At 39.0% G+C, this 22,485-nt stretch overlaps 1 protein-coding gene across 2 annotated transcripts in view; it reads left to right on the forward strand.

Moving 5' to 3' along the window:
- The window catches only part of SRGAP1 (SLIT-ROBO Rho GTPase activating protein 1), a 253,270-nt gene that overhangs the window by 153,847 nt on the left and 76,938 nt on the right, over positions 1-22,485 (forward strand). For both annotated transcript variants that reach the window (XM_069489992.1, XM_069489993.1), the window contains exons 5-6: positions 19,682-19,864; positions 20,346-20,474. In XM_069489992.1, the coding sequence (XP_069346093.1) occupies positions 19,682-19,864; positions 20,346-20,474 (312 nt within the window). The remainder of the gene's footprint in view (positions 1-19,681; positions 19,865-20,345; positions 20,475-22,485) is intronic.

Here is a 22,485-nt window from a genome sequence, read left to right on the forward strand (position 1 = left end):
CAGTGGCAAAGATAAACTTGATTGCTGAGTACAAGAAAAGTCAATAGAATGTCATGAAAATTGTATTGCAGTGACAAATGTGTATGATATTAATACATATGATGAAATTTCTCCTAGATCCAGCCCATCAATTGGGCTTAGACATTTAGCACTCTATGGAGTTCAATCAAGTAAGCTGACACCTCCTTAAAAGTCTTATCTGTATCAGCCTTTCTGAAAGTGTGAAGGAGCCAGGCTCTACAAAAGGCCACCAGAGTTTGAGTGACCCTGTCAGAGTCATTTAACCTCTCAGAATCAGTGGAGGAATTAGGGATAGAGGAGACAGGCAATGAGGTTTTAATTATATCGTCTGTAGATCACTTTGAGCTACTTTAACCAGAGAGCATCCTCAGCCAAGGTCAAAGGTCATGTTCCATGTGACAAACACGTCATATCATTCACACACACACATTCTCTCCTCTCTCTCTCTCTCTCTCTCTCTCTCTCTCTCGCCCCCTCCCCCCCTCTAAAAAGAGATGCTGTCTGGCCTCTCTTGTACTTTATGTTTAAATACACTAATTCTGTCTTGTTCAAATAATATGTATCCATTATACATATTAAGTTTACATTAGGAAACAGTGAAAGTGAGGCATATTTGAACAGTGGACCAAGAGTTGGAGGAGTGTGGTTTAGCTTCCTTCTTCAACCACCGATTGGTGTTTTGGTCATGAATAAATAACTTCTAGTTGCATCGTGCATAGAATTTTGTACACCTGATAATGTAATAATGATTGCTGAACTAACAGGTATAAAATATGTTGCCTTGGAGAATTGAGGATGCTATTTAATTATCTTTTCAGACAAATATTCATTCCTCACTTGCTCTCAATCCTTGAAACTCTGTGGAAGTTGAAGGTGAACAGTTGAGAAGTGTATTAACTGCCATATACCAGTGGGGTACTTTATTTTAAATTACAGTCAACCTTAGTGATGGTGACAGCCTATGTGTGGACTTCCTTATCCCAAAATATTACTCCTATAACAACTGTTGATTATTCCAAACATTCCCTCAGAAGGCTTTGTCTCAAATACAATACTTATGCCCGAGAGGGATGCCTACGGTCACTTATACCTTAGAGTGAACTAGGCTTCATCAGCCTAGGCTGTGTGGATGATGTAGATACGATATCATATGACGATATGATAGATGTATGATATGACAGAGTGCAGGTTTTGTGGATAAGGCATGAAGCCCTGGACTTCTGGGCAAGAGAAAAGATGGTGGCATCAAAATGGCTTCTGAAAGGGGAGGAAAGGCTTTAAAGACATGCAGCTCCTTTTCTATATTTTTGCCCAATCTTGCCTTTATTTGCAGAAACAAGGCCTCAAAATGGTTTTGAGCCTCCATTTGGATTCTTAGACCACCACAAATGACAGCTAAAGCAGTTAAGATTAGTTTGGCCTTGAGGAACAGAAGTACTCAAAATAATGGCATAAACAAAGTAGATGTTTATATTCTCTCTCGCATAAAAGAAGTCCAAAGATTGGCAGCCCGGGGCTGGTATGGAGGTTACATAAAGTCATTCAAGATGCAAATTCCTTTCCATCCATTATTCAAAGATTGCAACCTTTGACCTTAGAGTTCAAAGTAGTTGCTAGAGCTCCAGCCATTACATCTGCATTCCTGGCACCAGAATGGAGAAAGAAAAGGAGAGCAGACCCTTTATCTTTTAGGAAAACTTCATAAAAGTCCCCGCACAACACTTTCATATACATCTCTTCGGCCAGAACTTAGAACATGGTCCCACCAGGCTGCAAAGAGGTCTGGGAATTACAGTCTTTTACCTAGGCAGGTCATTGCTAACCAGCTAAAAAATGGGGATTTCATTAATCTGAAAGAAAGGGGGAGTTATTTGCAGGTAGCTAGCCATGCCTGCCAGAGTAGTTAACATTTATTGCCTGCTTATTATGCATGTGCTAAGCACATTTACTTGCATTATCTCATGTAATCCTTGCAACACCTCTACCTCTACGAGGCAGTTACTCTCATTATCCTTATTCGACAGATGAGGAAAGCAGGGCTGAGAGGGGCTTGCCCAGGTTGCACAGTAAGTAGCAGAGTGGGATCTCGAGTCCAGGTTGGCTCCAGAGCCTGTGCCCTTTTCTGTCACTTTATCTCTATTGCCATAATTTTGGCAAGCCATTTTCTAAATAAGATCTCTAAATGTTAATGCCTCCCCCGCAGCACGGAGAACTTTAGCAATTTATCATCTGCTCATTTGTATTTTTTAGAATCAATGGCATTAATGTTGCTTTAACAAAATGTAGATGAAAAATTGAACATGTGGATCAGTGGCAACCCCTGCCTCTTAGACATGTTTATTTAAGTGATCTAACAGAGGGAACTTATTGGGCTTAAAAAGTGAAAGGGTGAACCAAGATCCTCAGACTCCCTTTCTCAGTCTAATTTGCTAATTAACTTCTTTCGGAGTTGAAAATTTGAAAGCAAGCTCAAGGATGGAATTAGCAAGTTTGGGAGTACGGTTAAGAAACCAGGGAGAGTGTTGTGCTCTAAAGGAACAGAAATGACTGGACTGGCAGTCAGCAAACTTGTGTTTGAATCCCAGCTCCAATAATTGCTAGTTGAGTGGCACAGCAAAATCATGTAGCCTCCCTGGGCATCTGTATTAGTCAGGGTTCTCCAGAGAAACAGAACCAATAGGAGGGGGGTGTGTGTGTACAAAGTGATTTACTGTAAGGAGTTGGCTCACAAAGTTCTGGAGGTTGGGAAGTCCCAAGATCTGCAGTCAGCAGGCTGGAGATCCAGGAGAGATAATGGTATAGTTACAGTCTGAGTTCAAAGGCATAAGAACCAGGAGAGCCAATGGTGCAAGTTTCAGTCCAACTTCAAGTCTGAAGGCATCGCACAGAGAGAGCAAATTCTCTCTTACTCAGCCTTTTTGTTCTGTGCAGGCCATTGATGGATTCGATGAGGCCCACCGACGTTGGGGAGGGCAATCTGCTTTACTCAGTCTACAGAGTCAAATATTAATCTCATCCAGAAACACGCTCACAGACACACCGAATAATGTTTGACCAAATATCCCCATGGTTTAGTCAAGTTGACACAGGAAATTAACCATCATGGCATCTGACAAGGTATCAGAGCATAGTGGAGAAGGGTCAATGCTTAAATCACAGCACTGCCACTTTCTGGCTTTATGTGGCTCTGTGCCTCAGTTTTCTCATCTGTAAAATGGAGATCATAATGATATCTAACTCTTAGAGTTGTTTTAAAGAGTAAATGTTATGAAGACTAATTTATTCATTCAACAGACATTTTTGAATGTTTACTATGCTAGGCACTATTAGATGTGCTGGGGATATAGCTGTGAATAAAAATAGACCAAGTACTTCCTCTCAAGGCATTTATGCTCTAGTGAGGAGAGAGAGACACAATAAAAAAATAAAACAAAAACCATATAATATGGTGGGTGTAAATGCTAAGAGGAAAGAAAAATAAAGCTGAGTTAATATAGGTAAAGCATTGAGAACAGTGCCTGGCACATAGTAAATGCTTAATAAATGTTAGTAGTTAGTGTTATCCTTGTCATCATCATCGTCCTCTTCATCAACAGTGATGGGGATGGACCCAGCCCTTTGTCTCCCTCACAAAGTAAATATGAGATCAGGGATAATTTTAACAGTAATAACAGATGGTTTTTACATATATATGGTTTCACGCTACAATGAATATATGTTACATTTGTACAAAAAAGACAAAAGAAGGTAACTTCCCTAAGAAAACCAAATCAATAATAAATATGAATAGGGCTGTGATAGGGGAAGTGGGAAATTTAAAGGCAAAATTAGAGAAAAATGGTGACACAAAGGTTACAGGGAACATTCCACACAAAATCTACCTTCCTCAGCCCGGCAAAGGGCTCATGGTAAAACAGTGGTTTTAAGTGTTCGGCCTCTCCCAATACCAAAATCTCAAAAGGTTATGCTGTATTTTAGTAGAGAAATAATTATTTGCCAACTGTTAATATTGCTTTACTTTGTCAAGGCTTTATAGCATTGTACTCAGCATTTTACAAAACAAGGGCTTTACCGCCCTCGGTAAGCTAATTCTAATAGAGATTAACACAGACGTCAGGATAAATCCACGTGAAATTGATTGCTAATTATGTATAATTGATTATCACCCTCTCTATACATCAGCAGCACACATGGCCAGCCAGACTCAAGAGGTAATCCATCCTCAAGTTCCATTAAGTCAAGAGGGGAAAAAACTGAGAAAATGAAGATTTATCCAACCCTTACCATGAGGCAAGCACATCATCCCATTCATTTCTCACGGCAGCCCAATGAGGCAGGTGTTTGCAATCTCAGATTTACATATGGGAGCTGGAATAGTTAGCGCAGGATCACAGACAGTAAGCAACTGATCCAAAATCGAAACTTAGTTGTGTCCCTACTGCCGATCATTTCCCACTGGACAGCTGCCTTAGAGAAGGATGCACAGGGGAGGCGGCAGGAGGGAGGGTGGACTTGAGCTAAAGAATAAATAAAATTTTCACACCCCATTCTCTGATTGATGCTTGTAAAGACTTGATTGAGCTCTCCAGACTGTCGTACAGGTTACAAAATGGGCAAACCCAGATGGCTTTGTGCGTTCGGCGTTAATACCAGGATATGTTCATTTTGAGTGCCTCTTTAAAACAATCTTTCATTTAGCGTCAGTGTTCTCTGTGCCAACATCTCCTCTTAGGTGTGTGTTGGTACACAGTGATTACTGCTAAGTACCCCTGTCTTGCTCCATTCTCTTTTGTTTTCTTCCAAGTGCTGACTCTGATTTGCCTAACAAACGTCAGTGGAGGATGGAAACTGTCCTGGTGTAAACCCAGAGGCTGCTGAGCGACTCTGCACAGGAGCTATTTGGAAAAACAGAATTGCCGAACGAGCACAGAGTCTACCCTGGCCTTTCCATATCTTTGAAGCACTTATCTCTTTAAACTGTTAAAATAAAAAGAGCTAATTATTTTTTAGAGGGAATGAGAAGGAAGACACTGTTTATTATTTCAAGGCCTTCCTTGAAAACTCAGTCTCCGAGGACTGCAAAGGAAAGCTTTGTCGGCTGGCTTTGTGAGCCTCCCCCAAATCAGGAGCTGGTACATTCTTCTCTAAAGAAGAAACATGCCCAAGGCAAGGTTGAAAAGTCATTCCAAAGGAGCCCAAGATACTTGCCACCTCATAGTGAAAGATTTTTCTCTGAGTCTCAAAGAGGTTTTTGATTTTGGGGAGAAGGGAGGTTGAAGTATTTTGCTCAAGGGCATTTTAAGCATTTGAAATATATATTTCTGTAGTGAAAATGAGAGTTCATTCCTTTGAGATGGACTACAAAGAGGTCTGGGTCTCAAAACAAAACACTGAACAAAGGGAAATAAGGAGTAAAGAATATGCAAAAAGCTTCCAAATTTAAAGTCTTTTTGGAATACCACATTCTCCGTGATGCCACCTGGAAAACTTTTTTTACAAGCAGTCTGTTTGGAGACCTTGGGCTGACCAGGTGTTTCCAGGCATCCTTATCCTGGCTTTGATTGCTAGACACGTGGGTGGAAAGAAAGAGGTTCTGGGATCACATGACTTTGCCAACAACTTCTGAATTGTAATCTAGGCTTTGACACAGAATGACTTTGGAGACTAGGCTGGCTAATTTAAACTGGCTTCATTTTCCTGCCAAAATGATTGGGATTAATCAAATTACCATTTCAAGGATCTTTGAGGACAGCTGTTTGATAAGAACTCTATATGTAGATATCTTTTAGGACATCCTGCTGAGTAATGATGCCAACTGCTCCCAAGCTCCTGCTTAGTTTCACTTTCTTTCTGAGATTTGAGAATTAGTTATGGTTGGTACTTACGTACCACAAATAAGACTGTCTTCTAAAAGAAGTGAGCTATATAAACATATGTTTGGTTTAGAAATCAAAAAAGTGTTAGAAAGTGTAGTTTAGTAAAAACAAAAAACTTTCCAAAGAATGTTTTATAGCAAGAATCCTCAACAAAGTATTTTATCTAAACTATTACATTCTGAAATACAGTGTTACAACTTTTAAGTGATTTGAATGCTTTAATGACAGATATCTTAAGCAGAATGGTTTATTAGGTAATTAAGGCATTTGGCTTTATCATTTATTCAACAAAACAATGTATGTGCCATATTATAGTATTAAATGTATATGGTACTTGTCAAAACACAGGATAAATTATGGGCATTTTACTTGGATTTACTGTCTCAAATGTGATCAGAAATGTTGACCAGTAGAAATGTAAAACATCTTGTGAAGAAAATCCAGATCTAAATCAGTTGTATCAGGTTATCCAATTCAGCATATCTTAACTCACATGATGATCTGAGTTTAATACTATCATAGTCTGATAGTATTTTAGCACTGAATGGACCTTTAGAAATGGTCACATTAACCTCCTCATTTTGGAAGAATATCACAAAGACCCAGAGACAGTAGGTGATTCGCTGAAGCCCCAGACCTCATTCATGGCCAGGTTGGAACTGAAACCCAGGTTTTATTTTAATTCAAATTATTAATAGCAAGTAGGCTCCTACGCAGCATGTGCTGCTGTGCTAGTTGCTTCAGGTAAGACAGTGCCAGTCAGGAGGCTTTCAGTCTAGCAGATGTGAGGCACAGAGGTGTTCAGTGCCTTGCCCAAGGTCACACAGCTAGGAAGTCTCAGACCAGGCAGAGGCTATGCTCTTTGGCCACATACTATACTCCCTTTTTATTGGTGATTATAACAGAAGGCAGATCAGTATGTACAAACTGATAGTTTCAGGCAGGGCGCCATGGAGATTCAAAGACAGAGAGGTCCACATTGAGGATTGAGAAAAATTACCAAGAGGAAAGGGGCTGAAAATGGACTACAAAGGATGGTCAGGATTTCAGTAAGAAGAGAGATAAATGGGAGGGGAAGGAGGAAAAAGAAGCAGTGTGAGCATAAAGTTGGAAAAGCACAGAGTACATTCATAGAATTTCCCTCTGGAGCTATATCTAGGGAGAAAGGAAAAATCAGGAGTTGAATGATTTCAGGACAACTAGAAAAATGAGATTTCAAAGAACATAGCAACAAAAGAATGGCTAGACACCTAGTCAAAAGCAGTTTGAAAATTCAAAAAGCTCTCTTGCACAGATTAACAAAGGCTGCTCACCTTTCTTCTTTTCTTGTCTTTTTTTTTTTTTTTTTTTTTTTTGTGAATGGAATGAGAAGTATTGAATTTGAGGCAGGAGTATATGTGTCAAATTCCAATCTACTTTTCATTGAAAGAAAAGAATTCCACAGCATCCTTTCCATTTTAGTTGATGCTGCAGTTCTAAGGGTGTGGGGCTTTTATGATTTTAAGGTTCCAAGTGTCTTATGTCCTCAGTTTAAATATTTCATATACTAAGTCTTGTAACTTAGCGGTCTAATACACACATGCCGTGTTGAAGGCATGTGAAACATTCCCCTGAAAAGAATTAAATATTTAAAGTCGCAGATGACTTTGAAATTCTAGTAAATTCAGTGGCCTTGCATTATGCATGTGCTTTTCCCCTAACATTGCCAACTACGTGAAACTCTTCCTTTGCCACCCAAGGCCTAGCTGCTGCTGCCACTGTGTTTGGTGTGGCCCTGGTTAATATGTGTTCCATGTGCAGACTCTTGGGTATTTTTTTCAGTAGATTAAACTTGTATTTCAGTGCCTCTAAAGACTTTGTATGACAACCCCTTTTGAAATAAGAACTTTCTGAATGACCTTCTCTATCACTGACTTTCTCTGTTGACTCTTGGGCATGATTAAGTCTCTTTGCCGCTCAGTTTCTGTGAAGCAGAAAACAAAGACCATCGCTCTGCTCCCTAGCCCTTCAGGTGTGTGAGAATAATAAACAAGTGAGCACTGGCTGAGCTAGGGCTATTGTGGGTTTTAAAGATACTGTCTTAGTCTGTTCAGGCTGCTATAACAAAACACCTTACACTGGGTGTCTTATAAGCAACAGACATTTATTCTCAGTTCTAGAGGCTGGAAATTCCAAGATTATGGCACCAACAGATTCAGTATCTGGTGAGGACCCACCTTCTGACTGCTAGACAGCATCTTCTTGCTGTGTCTTCACATGGTGGAAGAGGCAAGAGGTCTCTCTCAGGCCTCTTATAAAAGGGCACTAATCCCATTCGTGAGGGCTCTGCCCCTATGACCTAATCACCCCCATTAGGTCCCCCTAATACCATCACCCTTGGGGGTTATGATTTCAACATGAATTTTAGGAGAACACAAACATGCATGCCATAGCCGATATGATAGAAGGATGGAGTATTTTATTAGTTGTAATAGCATTCATGAAGCATTCACTGTGTGCCAGTTACCACTGCAAGTGCTTGCCATGTATTAATTCATATTTTTCTGCACAACCACCTTATAAGTACTATTCTTAGTCCCCATTTAGAGGTGAGAAAATCAAGGAACATGGCATAAGGCAAAACTATTAATAGTATTTGAACCCAGGCAGTCTGATTCTTGAGTTTAACCATTAGAGCTGTTCAGAAATGGAATGGGCTATCTTTTAAGACCACACTCTTCTTCTTTGGAGGGTGGCTGCCCAGCAAGTATGTGGAGAAGGATTGCAACTTATGAGGTTCTATGATTTATAGAATTCGATTATCCAGCCTTTGTCCTAAATCTCAGAATTTGTGCCTTATCTCTCTAAGTTGAATAAATGGAAAGTACTAAAAGCATTGTTATCTTCACTCAGAAATTGTTATAGGATCATTTCTATTGCATCCAAATCATACATGCTGAATGGCTGTGGAAGGAGCCTTTCAACAAATACGTAAGTCCTGGAACTCCATGGATGACTAACACACAGTCCAGTCATCAGGGGGCTCGACTAGTGAGATATGTCCATGTGCAGTGTTGGCTGCCAGGTTAGCTAGAATTCTTCATAGCTCTGTGCAAACACACAGCCACTCTGGGGGCTTCCTGAAGAAGCTGACACCTGAATTTCATGATAAAAGACAGGTGGGAAGGGCATTCCAAAAAGAGGAGAGTGTGTGAAGGAAAAGCAGAGATGTGTGAAACCACATTGCCTGTGCAGGGAACTCTATGCACTTTGACATTATTAGAGCATTAGCAAATTATTGAGGTATTAATAAAAATAAACATAATATTGAGCTGGGCTTTCTTAAAATCCCTTGCCCTTACCACTCTGTCTTTACCCTATGACAACGAGTACATGAGAAACAAGAAGGGAAAATAATCTTTTGCAAAATTAGAATTTATTGGATAAAATGAAATTTATTTCATGTTAGAAATCTCTGAGAATTGTGAAGTGGGCAGATATTGTAGTATTACACCAAATGTTAAATACATTGATGAAAAATTATCTAATGAACTAGCATAAACCAATACAGAATAAAACGTAATTGAATTTCTAGTAAAAGAACACTAATGAAGTCAAATAAGACAAGGCCTGTTTGTGGTACATAGTAGGTGACTTGAGAAATTTTTGAATTTCTTTTTTTTTTTTTTTTTTTTTTTTTTTTTTTGAGACAGAGTCTCACTCTGTTGCCCAGGCTAGAGTGAGTGCCGTGGCGTCAGCCTAGCTCACAGCAACCTCAAACTCCTGAGCTCAAGCGATCCTCCTGTCTCAGCCTCCCGAGTAGCTGGGACTACAGGCATGCGCCACCATGCCCGGCTAATTTTTTTCTATATATATTTTTAGCTGTCCATATAATTTCTTTCTATTTTTAGTAGAGGTGGGGTCTCGCTCTTTCTCAGGCTGGTCTCGAACTCCTAAGCTCAAACGATCCGCCCACCTCGGCCTCCCAGAGTGCTAGGATTACAGGCGTGAGCCACCGCGCCCGGCCTGAATTTCTGAATGCCCATCAAGAGTTCTTTAGAGAAAAACAAAACCAATAACCCCTGTCTATGACTCAGACTTACATTAGAAACTACCTCTAATACCTACTGGAAATGGAACAATCACAGATTAAGAATAATACATAGAGTTTATTCTTATTACAAATAGAAACATTTTGTTTTCAATAAGGCATAAAATGATTTATCCTCTTTAGGATAAATTAGTCGTTCATTAAATGGTTTTGTTAAAGTAGCGAAATCTTATGAAACTGGTAATTTATATTAACATTTAAAAATTATTGTTAAATTTAGCATTTTGAAAAAGATGACTAATGCCCTGCTTTAACTTAAATGTAACAGTCAAAAATAGAAGCATGTAGCCTGTCTGTAAGTATGTCAGCCCCCACACCTACCAAATAGTTCCTGGGTTTTGCTTCTTAATGAGCACTTGATGATTGATCAATAATCAGTTTGAGAGCTAATTAAAGTCACTAGAGTGATAGATATCCCTGGATAAGGTTCATCAATATAACAATGTACAAGATGGACTATAGGGGCATTGTTTATTTCTAGATAATTTCTGTGCAGCAAAGCAGATGAGTTATGGCCTCAGAGCCCATGGAGAATTCTAGGAGGAATCTTATATCCCAAGCGCAGCATGGTGTACTACTTGCTGGCCAAAGTCAACAGAAACAGAAGGAGATAATTAGTATAATTTGTTGTTACACTGGCTTTTCCTTTTGGTTAAAATTTATCTGCCATCTACCCCGACACTGAAAAAAATGAACGCTGTTAACCCCTGAGAAGTATATTTATTGTATGTTTCCCCAAATAACAAATGCTTGCAGTATTTAGTTAGTATGAGATTAATGTCTGAAATCATGGATTCAGTAGAGTTGCAGAGCTGGAAAAGGCCTGAGAAAGCACATGGACCAGCCTCCTGTGTAGGTAAGAAAGCTGTGGGCCTGCGAGTTAGGAAAAGCCTTGCCCCAGGGTCACACAGTCATGCATGGCAGACTGAGGGGTCACACCCTCAGACATCTAGGGCAGAAGAGCTCCTTCCACTAACACTGGCTCTCGAAGCTGGGCAAGAAAATAGTCGATCTCCAATGGAAAAAAAACCAAACTGGAATTTTTATATACTATTCCTAAATGCCATCCTGCCCTATTTCCTCTGAGCTTCGTCAAATACTCTCCTTTTAGAGGATAAAATTCTCTTAGAAAGAAGCCTTCTGCGTCCAGAAGGTATACGATTAGTTTTTCTTTCTAGGGTCTTGCCTCTACTTTGCCTTTCATCCCACACTTTTCAAAGTGCCTGAGGTGTATAGTTTGATTCCATGGTCTCCCTAATTTTGGTCCTGTAGCCAGACCTCATGTTGTCATCTCCAATGACAACAGGCTCATGTGGAGGGTCAGAAAGGCTGAGGTTAACAGAACTATTTTGCAGCAAAGCCAGGACCAAAATCCAGGTCTGTTGTTTCACAGACTTTTCCATTAAAAATGCTACTCTGTGTATTTACTCCTGAAACAAAATCTTTAACACTACACTGAACAGAATATAATTATTTTTGTGATTTTTATTAGCCTGTTTCCTCCCTTGGCACATGTGTTCTCTGTTTTTCCCTTTGTTTTGTCTGTTCCCTGCATCTCCTTTACCCTGTCATTTGGTTAGTTGGCAGGCCCTAGCCAGCACAGTCCAGAGTCCCAGACAGTGCCTTTTGTTCAAAGCATTTGTTTGGATTATAAATATAATTTGATGATAAATTCAGACTGTTCTGCTGCCTTCATTTCAATGGAATCACAATGTACCTCGAGTTTTCTTTGATAAACTAGCTATAAAGACCATATCTCATGCTGTTTAATTATTCATCTTGGTCTATTTGCTCATTCTAAGGAATTTTAATATATGCTAAAATTCTTAACATATACATAAATGGAAATATTGATGATTTTCCTCCCCTTATCTCTGCTAGAAATGATGATCCTTCCAATCCTGGATAATTACCTATTACTAAAATGAATTATCTTATGGTATTTTTTTCAAATATCAGTAGCTGACATTTACTGTGCCCTTATTATATGTCAGCCTCTTTCTTCTGTGCTCTTTATATGTGTTAACACATTTAATCCTCCCGACTACCCTATGCAGTGAGTAATGTTGTAATTCTGATTCTACAGTAAGGAAATTGAGGCACAGAAATGTTAAGTTACTTGCCCAAGATCACACAGCAAGTAAGTGCAGAGGTAGGATTTCAACCCAGGCAGGCAGTCTTACGAGTCCGGGCTCTTAATCACCGGTATAAGGCTTCTCAAAGTGGGTCTCCTATAAATGTTACTTTGCAAATATAATTAAGTTTTGTAAACTCTGCTTTCACTGGTTTATAAAGAGCCATACAGGCCTAGGAAGAGGAGGTGGGTTTGTGAAAGTTCATCTTTGTGACAGCCCTACTAACCACTTACAACATCAGGGATCAGCAACTTTTTCAGCCCTGATGTCACAAATGAGAATAAAAAATACTTCCTGTCGTCACTCACAGGCCTGACGTGGGAGATGGGAGATGGGGGCTGGGAACTGAGAGACAGAGCCCCCATTGTAGATATTGTCTGAATAGCATTGACGTTAAGGGTTGGCTTCTCTTGCCTTTACATTCTTGATATAATAATATATATTCCCCACTCCTTTTCTCCCTAAATGGGCTCCCAGACTTAAATATAAGCTGATTAAAAAGAAGCCTGGGCCCAGCCTAGTGGTACACACCTATCGTCCCCAGCTACTTGGGAGGCTGAGGCAGGAGGATCTCTTGAGCCTAGGAGTCCAGCCTGGGCAACATAGCAAGACCCCCATCTCTAATTGATGCATCCATGCCTGGGAATCCTTCTTCACTTAACTCTTATTCAGCCTACCCTGAACCTTACCACTGCCCTTCTCCCACTTTCGCATATAACCACCTCCTATTTGTTGTACAGTGACAGTAGCCTTGCTTTTGTGGCTCCTCTACTGGATAAGGATTGCATCTTTCATCTCTAGCCACAAGGCCTAGCTCAGTGCCTGGCACATGGACACTCAGTGGCTGCTCAGTGGATAAGTAAATGCAATCAGTTGCCCCCTAAAACCTGGGCTCATGTCTGCCTAATTTTATAGTAACTGTCAACTGTGTTGAAAAAGATACTAATTATAAGATATGCATTGTAGATAGACTAGAAACCTTTTCAAAGTGTCAATCAGGGTAATGTGTTTTATGAGCATGTAGGTGGCTGTGCAGCCATCTCCTGACATAGGCCTTCCTCACTGGTATCTCATATTAGTTTTTAAGAGATTTCGGCTAGCCTGACAGTGCATGTGATCAAGTGGGAAAGGCCTCCATTGGTCTGCTTTTGTTGTACCTCAGTTCTCCCAGCTGCTTTGTCTTTGGGAGACCTGCATCTGTCTGCCTAGAGCCTGGAGATGAAGCCCCAAAGCCTGCAGCCTTAGAAACTGTCAAGAATGAGGACTGCCCACCCTGCCATGTGCTTACATGCAGTCTGTCATTTAACCCACATTTCATGTCGGAGGAACTGGGGCTCCGGGAGGTTAAGGAACTTGCCCAGTTAGGAAGCGGTGGCACCGGAACTGAAATCCAGGTCTGCCCAGCTTTAGAAGCTGGGTTCATCAGTGTGATCGGCTCAGTGTACTAAGGAGCAAGAAGCCTGGAGATTACAGGTGGCACTCAGTGTTCTGAGAGCTGTCGTAGAGGGAGTTCCAGCCTGCCGCCACTGTCTGGGATCAGCCCCCAGGGACATGGTGTGGCCAAGCAGGGGCCATACCCTCAAATGAGAGACTGAGCCTGTGCCAGTCTCCTTGCAGCACAGCTCCCGGGGCTCAGCTGAGGGTGGCCCAGTGACAATGGCACTGCTTTCCCCATGAACCCGAAAGCTTCCTGGGGAATAATAGGAATCAGCTTCCAAGGCTCTGATCCTACCCTGATGCTTTTGTTAGCTTGGCCCTTGCAGAAACTCAGTTACAATTAGAGCCCTCTTATGTATTGATTGCAGAAAATAGATCTTTATCTTAGGCTGTTGACAATTAAGGAAACCCGAAGAATGTAGTTTCTCAGAAGAGCTTTCAGTGATTGATGGATTTAGTGAAGCAGCAGGCTATGGAGTTAGGAAATATTGTCACCAACATATTGCTTTTCATACCCCTCCCCCACCAAACCACTGCATCATTTTATTTTCTTGAGGGGCCATAAATTCTAACACTATTTCACAAATGATTTAGAACTATTGGTCATCCCATTAGTCCACTCCCAAGTACTTATTGGTGGTGCTATTTTGTATGCCAGGGATGGAGAAGAATAATGCCAGGCACACAATAGGTGTTTAATAAATATCTGTTAAGTGGACAAATGAATGGGCAAGCTGACTATACAATGGGTCGTGTCCTCCATTTGTTCTTCACCAAATGCCTATTTTACTCACACTGTGTGTAAGGCAATAATATCAAGGCTCTGAAGGTAAAACACAGTGGGTGCCCAGCTAACCTTGCAGGACAGCCTGCAGTACTGGGTGGTGGTACGCACATCTCTGTGTCACGTGGCAGAGAGTCTGAAGTGCTGTCAGTACCTGTCCTGGATGTCAGAAAAAGATCACTCTGGCAGGGGGAACCAGGGAACACTTAGCAGTAGGTGCAATTTGAACTTGCAATGGTGGGTGGGTCAAATGTCAAGAGGCGAGGTGCTGGGGAGGGCCGCTCAGGTGGCAGGAAAGTACAAATTCTGGGAAGGGAGCATAAGTGATCGACTCAGAGTGGCACACAAAGAGCTGCCTGGACAGGTGTGGAGACCAGACTGAACTCCATGGTAAGAGGGAATCGTGTCAAGTTTAAGAAAAGGTCAAGGAGAATGATAACAGAGAAAAGGCCCTGTAACTGCCGTTGTGGATTCTTTTTCTTATTTTCCATTCCCTCTTCTTCCACACTAAATGAGGTCGCTTCACACCCCCAGCCATCCTGCGTATCTCCATCAGATTATTACTGAAATACTGCCTTGACCATATGGTCCACACCTCTGTGAATTCAGAAACCCCTATAGAATGCACTGTACACTTCTTAGTTGGGGTTTCAAGGCTCTCCTGATCTGGCCTGTGCCAACTTGTCCAATCATATCCTTCAGCTCGATCACCCCCCCCATCCTCTTTCCAAGCTCTTCCCTCTGCCCGCTTCCCAGCTATCTTGGTCTGGTCACACCCACCTTACCTGTGTGCTCCCCCCCACTATACCTTCACTGGTACCATCCTTCCAGCCTGGATGCCCTCTCCCTTCATCTGTGCCCATCAGAATATCTGAGGCCCATTTTTTAGTCTCCAAAATTTTAAACTCTTAGAAGATAGAAACCAAGTCTATATTTTTAAATCCATCAGTGCCTTATGGGTGGTAAGCACCCAGCAGATACTGAATAAATAAATAATTATTATTCCTCTTTCTCTCCATTCCTACATATAACCAAAAATAACTATGTTTCTTAAACAGGCTTTTCAATTGTATGATACTAGACTTTCCAAAGGTTATGGCATAGCAGTCCAACAAACCTAATGTGAGGCCAGACTGCCAGGGTTCCAGCCATTGCCCTGCCGGTTACCAGCTGTGTGACCTTGGGCAAATTACTTAACCTCTCTATGCTTCTGTTTTCTCATCTGTATAATGGGGAGAATAAATGTACCTACCTCATAAGAGTTCCTAGAAGGATTAAATAAGTTACTATTTGTAAAATGCATAGAACAATTGTCTAGCACATAGAAAACATATAATGCTTGCTAAACTAAATAAATGCATATATATGTCCATATCTGTATTGGTGGTACTGTCTATATCATATACATAGATATACACATATATAGTAAGTACTCAGTGAAGTTTAAGTTACACACACACGAGGACACACAATTTGGCAATCACAACAACCTTGTAAGGTGAGCAGAGGCATTAACTAACTTCCCCACATCTAGTAATTGGTAGATCCGTTTTTGGGATCCATGCCTTCTAACTTCTGAGCCAGAAGTAAAAAGTAGAAATTATAGCCTTCATCCATTGATCTTCTCAAATATATTTGTAGTCTTCAGATACACAATGATTTCATCACACTAAATATTGGAAATTTACCACAGATATTTTAATTATTTTGATTTTTTTGTTTTTGTTCTTAGAAACAGGGTCTCACTCTTGTCACCCAGGCTGGGGAGTATTGGCAGGATCATAGCTCACCGTAACCTTGAACACGTGGACTCAAGTGATCCTCCTGCCTCAGCCTTTCAAGTAGCTGGAACTATGGGCACAAGCCACCACGCTTGGCTAATTTTTTTTTTTTTTTTTTTTTTGGTAGAGATGAGAGTTTCACTATGTTGCTCAGTCTGGTCTCAAACTCCTGGCCTCAAGCGATCCTCCTGCTTAGGCCTCCCAAAGTGCTGGGATTACAGGTGTGAGCCACCACACCAGGCAAATTATTTTGATTTAAAGTACAAGAGTAGTGTCAGATGTATGATATTGGCCTGTTAGAAAAAGAAAAAAAAACATTAACAGCTTCTGTACAGAAGTTATTATGCAGGATATCCCAGTCTCATAAAGAAATCTATGATGTGGGCCTTTTTCTATGTGACTATATTTTTCCTGCAGGTGAGGAAAGATGGAGCAAGCAAGATAAGTTGAGTGTGTTGAATGGAGAATTATGCATGAAGTTTTAGTAGAGAAGAATTCAAATAGGAAAACATGCTATGGAGTACATTTAAATGGATATATGCCTATGACATCATTTGGTGTGCAAAGGCTTGTGTTTGCATTACACTGATGGAGAAGCTGTTATTTTCCTTTTGCGATATGTGCTCAAAATGCACCTTTAGAAAATAAAAGTTCTTTTACTTCTCTAAAAAAAAAAGAATTGCCTGTTATTTTAAATACAAAACACATTTGACTGCTGTCAACAGCTTACATTTTAAATAATGTAGTTTGTGCTTGCATTCATTATCTGCAATTAGAATTCTCGAAAAGCTTTTAGCGTTTCTTCTCCCCAACTTTTAAAATCCATTCGTCGTAACTGTTCACATTTTAGAGAATAGTGGAAATCCTACATCAAATTGGAAAACTAAACAAAGAAATTCGTTTTCTGGAAATTACCACTGAACTAGACAGAGAATCTTCAGCTATTGTGCTGAACCACATTGTGATGTGATACCTACACCTTCTTCTTGCTAGCGTGAGGTCAGACCCAAATGTTTCCCTTTTAGCCCACGCTAGTTAATAAGAAATGCCCTGGGGCAGTCAGCTCAGTATCTTTTCTCTTATACTAACACTTAGTTTGTATAAATTATCTGTTTATACTAGTCCTCAGTATCCAAGTAAAGCAAGAATCAGGAGTTCAGGTCTTTTCTTTTTGATGTATTTAAAAGAAAGCTCTCTCAAATACCTGGGACTCTCTGAGATGCCTTTTATCCAAGTAGGATGCGAGTCACGTGTTCTCATTTCTTCCTTCCTATTAGCAAGAAGAATACAGCCAGCTGAGCAAGTGTGTGTGTGTGTGTGTGTGTGTGCGCGTGAGTGCGTGTTTGGTTTTTTTTCACCCTCTCATTTTAAGATGTAACTGGAACCAGGACCCAATTGGTATGTGGGTTTGCTTCGGGCAGGGCATATAAACAGAGCCAAGCCTAGAAATAAATGCAAGGTGTGTAGCAGATTCATTGACCTCACTGTTTGCCCAGCTGCAGGGTGACTCCCTCCTCATTCCCCAGCTGCCCGACTGCTTCCTAATGCTATTTTATTTTTCTTTTAAACTGGAGTAGCCAACCAAACTTCCCCCAGATAGGTTCGATAATTACTAAAAACAGACAACTTTCCAATTACACACAGCACAGAAAAAACTGCCAGTACTTTGTAGTTCGGCCCCTACTTTGTTCATGGTCAGTAATGCCTTCGACATGATTTGCTAGCTTACATTTTTAAGAAAAGACATCATCAGAATTTATGAAAATGGGTAAAGGCTCTTCATTAACCCCATGTTTTACTCTTCAAAATAGTCATCTTCAGAACGTGTGTTAAGTTGAACCATTAAAAAGTGCTGGTTGTTCACCTTTTGAAATAACCTACAGAAAAAACGATTGCATATGCTTTAACCTAAATAAACATATAGATTCCAGTGATACTTCCACGTCTCAAACTGTTTTAAAACTCATCCCTTGAAATGAGAAAAATCAAGTGCATTACCTAGATGTTACATTAATCTCAACTTCTTAACAATTACACTTTAGTTATGAAATTGGCTCTGAATACTTGTGGTTATTTGCAAATGAAGTAAAATATGTCTTTTGTGGATGAGAATGATTATGTTGGAAAACTATGATTTTCAGATAAAATCTCTGAAAAATTTGTGACTGATTCTTCTGTATCTAAGAACAGAGAGATTATAAACAGATTTATGTTAACAGATATTATATGAATAAATAATGAATACATGTAATCATTATTTGAGAAAATATTTATTAAGCACCTATGTTATCCAAAGTACTTTCAGAGATAACTCTCTAGATCAATTTGTTTTAACTAGCAGAGCGTAAAATTGGCAACATATTTATTTCTAAGTCTCAAAAATGTGCATAGTCTGAGACCCTGCGATTCTACTTGTGGAAATTTATCCTAGGAAATATGACACAATTTTTGTGCATAAACACTTTTGTAACAACAATGCAGCCAAAATTTTTAATATTTGAGGATTCATTATATAAGTTTATAATATACATGGAAAGAATACATAATAAAATTTTTATGTTCTTTATATTCCTAAATTTATTAAAATACAAATTATATATATATAATTTCTAAGAAAAGAAATAGGATATACACCAAGGGTTTTCAACACAACTTTATTTATAAAGCAAATAGGTCAAATATCCTAAAATTTTCAGCAATAGGAAATTAGGTAAATTATGTCACAGTCATATAGAAAAATACCATGCAGCCCTTAAAATTATATTTTCGAAGACCATTTAATGATATAGGAAAATGTTTTGATATTAAGTTAAAAGGGACTTTAGAAATTATAAATATAGGATGATCCCAGTTTTTTGAAGGGAGAATTTATATATAGCATTTTGAAATGAAGAAGTGTGTGTGTGTGTGTGTGTGTGTGTGTATTTTCATAAGAAAAAGACTGGAAGACTATATACCAAAATCTCAACAATGGTTATCTTTGCTTGCTTTTTGTTTTCTTTTCTTTTTTTTTTTTTTTGTACCATATATTTTCTATATTGAGCATAAAGTATTACTCTGTGGTCAAAAAAATAATGTTTTTAAAACTAAAACTATGTATAAACCTAAATATTTATGTTTTTGACAGGTAGATTTTATGCAATAAAATGCCTTTAATAAGGACTGTAGTAATTTGGAGTTTTGGTTAGGCTAACATTGATTCATGAGTCAATGTTTTTTTCCCTGCAAATTAATAATACAGAGGAGATTTTAGAGAAACACTTACAAGCTTAAGAGAACTTTTCAAGTACATTGAAAAGTATGCCTAAGACTCGGTAAATCATTTTTTCATCAAAGCTTGTCCCCCAAGTGCTTCTTCCTGGCAGGTGAATTTGCATATTTCTGTTTGCTTTATGTAGAAGCAGTAGTCCATAATTCACCCATTTTACTAACAATCTGCCTTTCCCCCTGCCAGTTGGAAGCTGATATTTTTAACATGTATGTCCTATAAGGGTTCCCATTCACTCTCTAAGTTTCAGGCAGACATCTCTTAACAATTTGGGGTCACTTTTCCACAGGTGATGAAAACGTACCATATGTATCATGCAGAGAGCATCAGTGCCGAGAGTAAGCTGAAAGAGGCCGAGAAACAAGAGGAAAAGCAAATTGGGAGATCTGGTGATCCAGTCTTCCATATTAGACTAGAAGAGAGACACCAGCGGCGAAGCTCCGTGAAGAAAATTGAAAAAATGAAAGAAAAGGTAAGTAAAAATATATTGCAGACCCTTTCTGTTCTCATTTGAGGAGATAATACTAAGAACCCTGATGTAATAGCTGATATACGCACATTATAAATTATTGTGAAATGACATGCATTTCCTCCCATGGGAATGGAAAATGTTTAAGAAACGTAAAAATCATGTAATAACAGCTGGACATCATTCAGTGGTGAATGCCAAGTATTCAATACACAATGTGGAGAACTTGAATATTAACAAAGAGATTTCATTGCAAATGGGCCTGAAGCCCAACCCAAATACATTGTTGTTATTCCCCGTAGCTGAGTAATTTTAGTTTGCTGTTTAAATCAGATTCAAAATGTACTTTGGGCAAAGGACTTCAATGGTCATTTGTATATGTGGAATAAATTGTTTAGATTAATAAAAATTTATGTATGTTTTTCTGTCTTGTTTAAAAATGACTTTGCTTTCTTTCCCGATGCCTGGATCTTCTTCATTCCAGAGACAAGCAAAATACTCAGAAAATAAGCTAAAATCAATTAAGGCACGGAATGAATATCTTCTAACGCTTGAAGCAACCAATGCCTCGGTTTTCAAGTATTATATTCATGATCTTTCAGATTTAATTGATGTAAGTACTTGAAGTTTTTGTATTTTTCATACTAAAGTAAAATGAACAATAACTATATTTCATTCATTGGAAAACATCATTTCTTAAGACTGTTATTTTATGTAGTACTCAAGAAAGAAAAAAATACCTCCAACTGAACTATGCGTGCTACTAGACACTATCAAGTGTAAGATGCATGTGAAAAATAGATTGTTAGATACTGTGAAGCTGTGAGTGCCTGGTAAACTCAGCTAGGAAGGGGCCCCAGTTATTTTTCTCTCTCTCTCTCTCTCTCTTTCTTTTTTTTTTTAGAGACAGGGTCTTACTCTGCCCAGGCTAGAGCGCAGTGGTGTAATCATGGCTCACAGTAAACTAAATCTCCTGGACTTAAGCGATCCTCCTGCCTGAGCCTCCCAAGTAACTGGGATTACAGGCTCATGCCACCGCACTCGGCTCCTAGTCATTTTCAAGTTCTGCAGTGGCACAGCCCTAACGGTATTCATTGATTCAAAATACATTTGTTGGGCCCCTGCTATTGTGAAATGTGGAGACTCTAAGACGCCACATGCAGTCCTTACCCTGTGGAATTTGAAGTAGAGAAGATAGATGTTAACGAATGGCTACACAAATGATTGCCTTATAGCAGTGGTGATAAATACTGGGAAGCAAAATAGAGTGCACATAAACCACTTTTATAGATTTATCTAGATCTCTATACTCCTCTCTTAGGATATGGTATAAAAATCAGTAACTGGACTCATTTAAACTCTCCAAATATATATTCATTATTATATTTATACAGTGTTTAAGGCCGTTATTTCCCCACCTTTAACACTGTGCATCATCCATTCATTCTTTCATTCAGAAAAGATATACCGAGTAGCCCGGTCATTGTGCTAACACCGTAGGAGACTGCAAAGAGGAAACAGACAAAAATCCTGTGTCCAAAAATGCCACTACCTGCAAAGAACATATAAAAAGTTATTGAGTGCCATAGGAAAAACATAGATAAAATAAGAAAGGTTCAGAGAGTTATCTGCTGGAATTTACTCATATACTCTTTTGTATTGATTGGATTCCACAGTTTTATGATATTATAAAATTATTTTTCATGGCTCATAGTAGCTGTCATAATTTAAACATACAGTAGGTAAAAATAACTTTATTTTTATGGTGAATTTGAGTCTCATGTGCTCATTTATTATTTTGGAACCACAGTCTGAGACTTTTACCAAAATAGCTGTTAAGGGAGGGAATTAGTTTTTTTTAGCTTATTAACACTCTGATGTGACTTTTCCCTTTTATTTTAGTTTCAAAACAATTTTATCCCAATAATATCATAATTTCCTTATACAGAACCATGTAGTGATAAATAAAACCAGGGAAAACTATTTTCTCTTTTCATTTGTTACAAATATTTCAATCAAGTAACTAATCCTTTGATTGTTTTAAATGCAGAAACTTTTTTTGTTGTTTGTAATGTATATTTCTTCCAGCACTGATGAAATAAAAGACACTTTTTCTGTTATATTACTGCTAGATTTCCTGGATAAAAAAAATTCTACTAGGTTTCCTGAATAAAAATAAAGACTCCTGTTTTCAAACTTAGACCTGTAAGTGTTCTGCAAAGTATATGAAATATAGAATAATTCTGTGTAACTTCTCTACTTACTTTTTTGTTTAGGACTTATTTTGGTAGTTGTTGGAGTGCTTGGCTAAACCCAAGCCAGTTTTAACACAAGGAAAACTCTCCATGTGTTGAAAACTATTTCTTTAATAACTATTAATACAAAGTACCTAGCACTATTCTTAATGGCAATCCAGTAATGAACAAAACAGAGTCCTCAACTTCATAGAGTTTATACATGAGTTGGGAGACAGACTGTAAATGACTTTACATATGTACGTGTGCATATATACATATGCACATATAAAATAAGTCATGACAATGCTGTGAAGAAAATAAAACAGCTAAGGAGGTGCTTCTTTTGACTGGGTGGTCTGAAAAGCCTGATTCTTGAGCTGAGTGAGC

The sequence above is a fragment of the Eulemur rufifrons genome, chromosome 16, assembly GCF_041146395.1.
Source record: "Eulemur rufifrons isolate Redbay chromosome 16, OSU_ERuf_1, whole genome shotgun sequence".
In the NCBI taxonomy this organism is placed as follows: domain Eukaryota; kingdom Metazoa; phylum Chordata; class Mammalia; order Primates; family Lemuridae; genus Eulemur; species Eulemur rufifrons.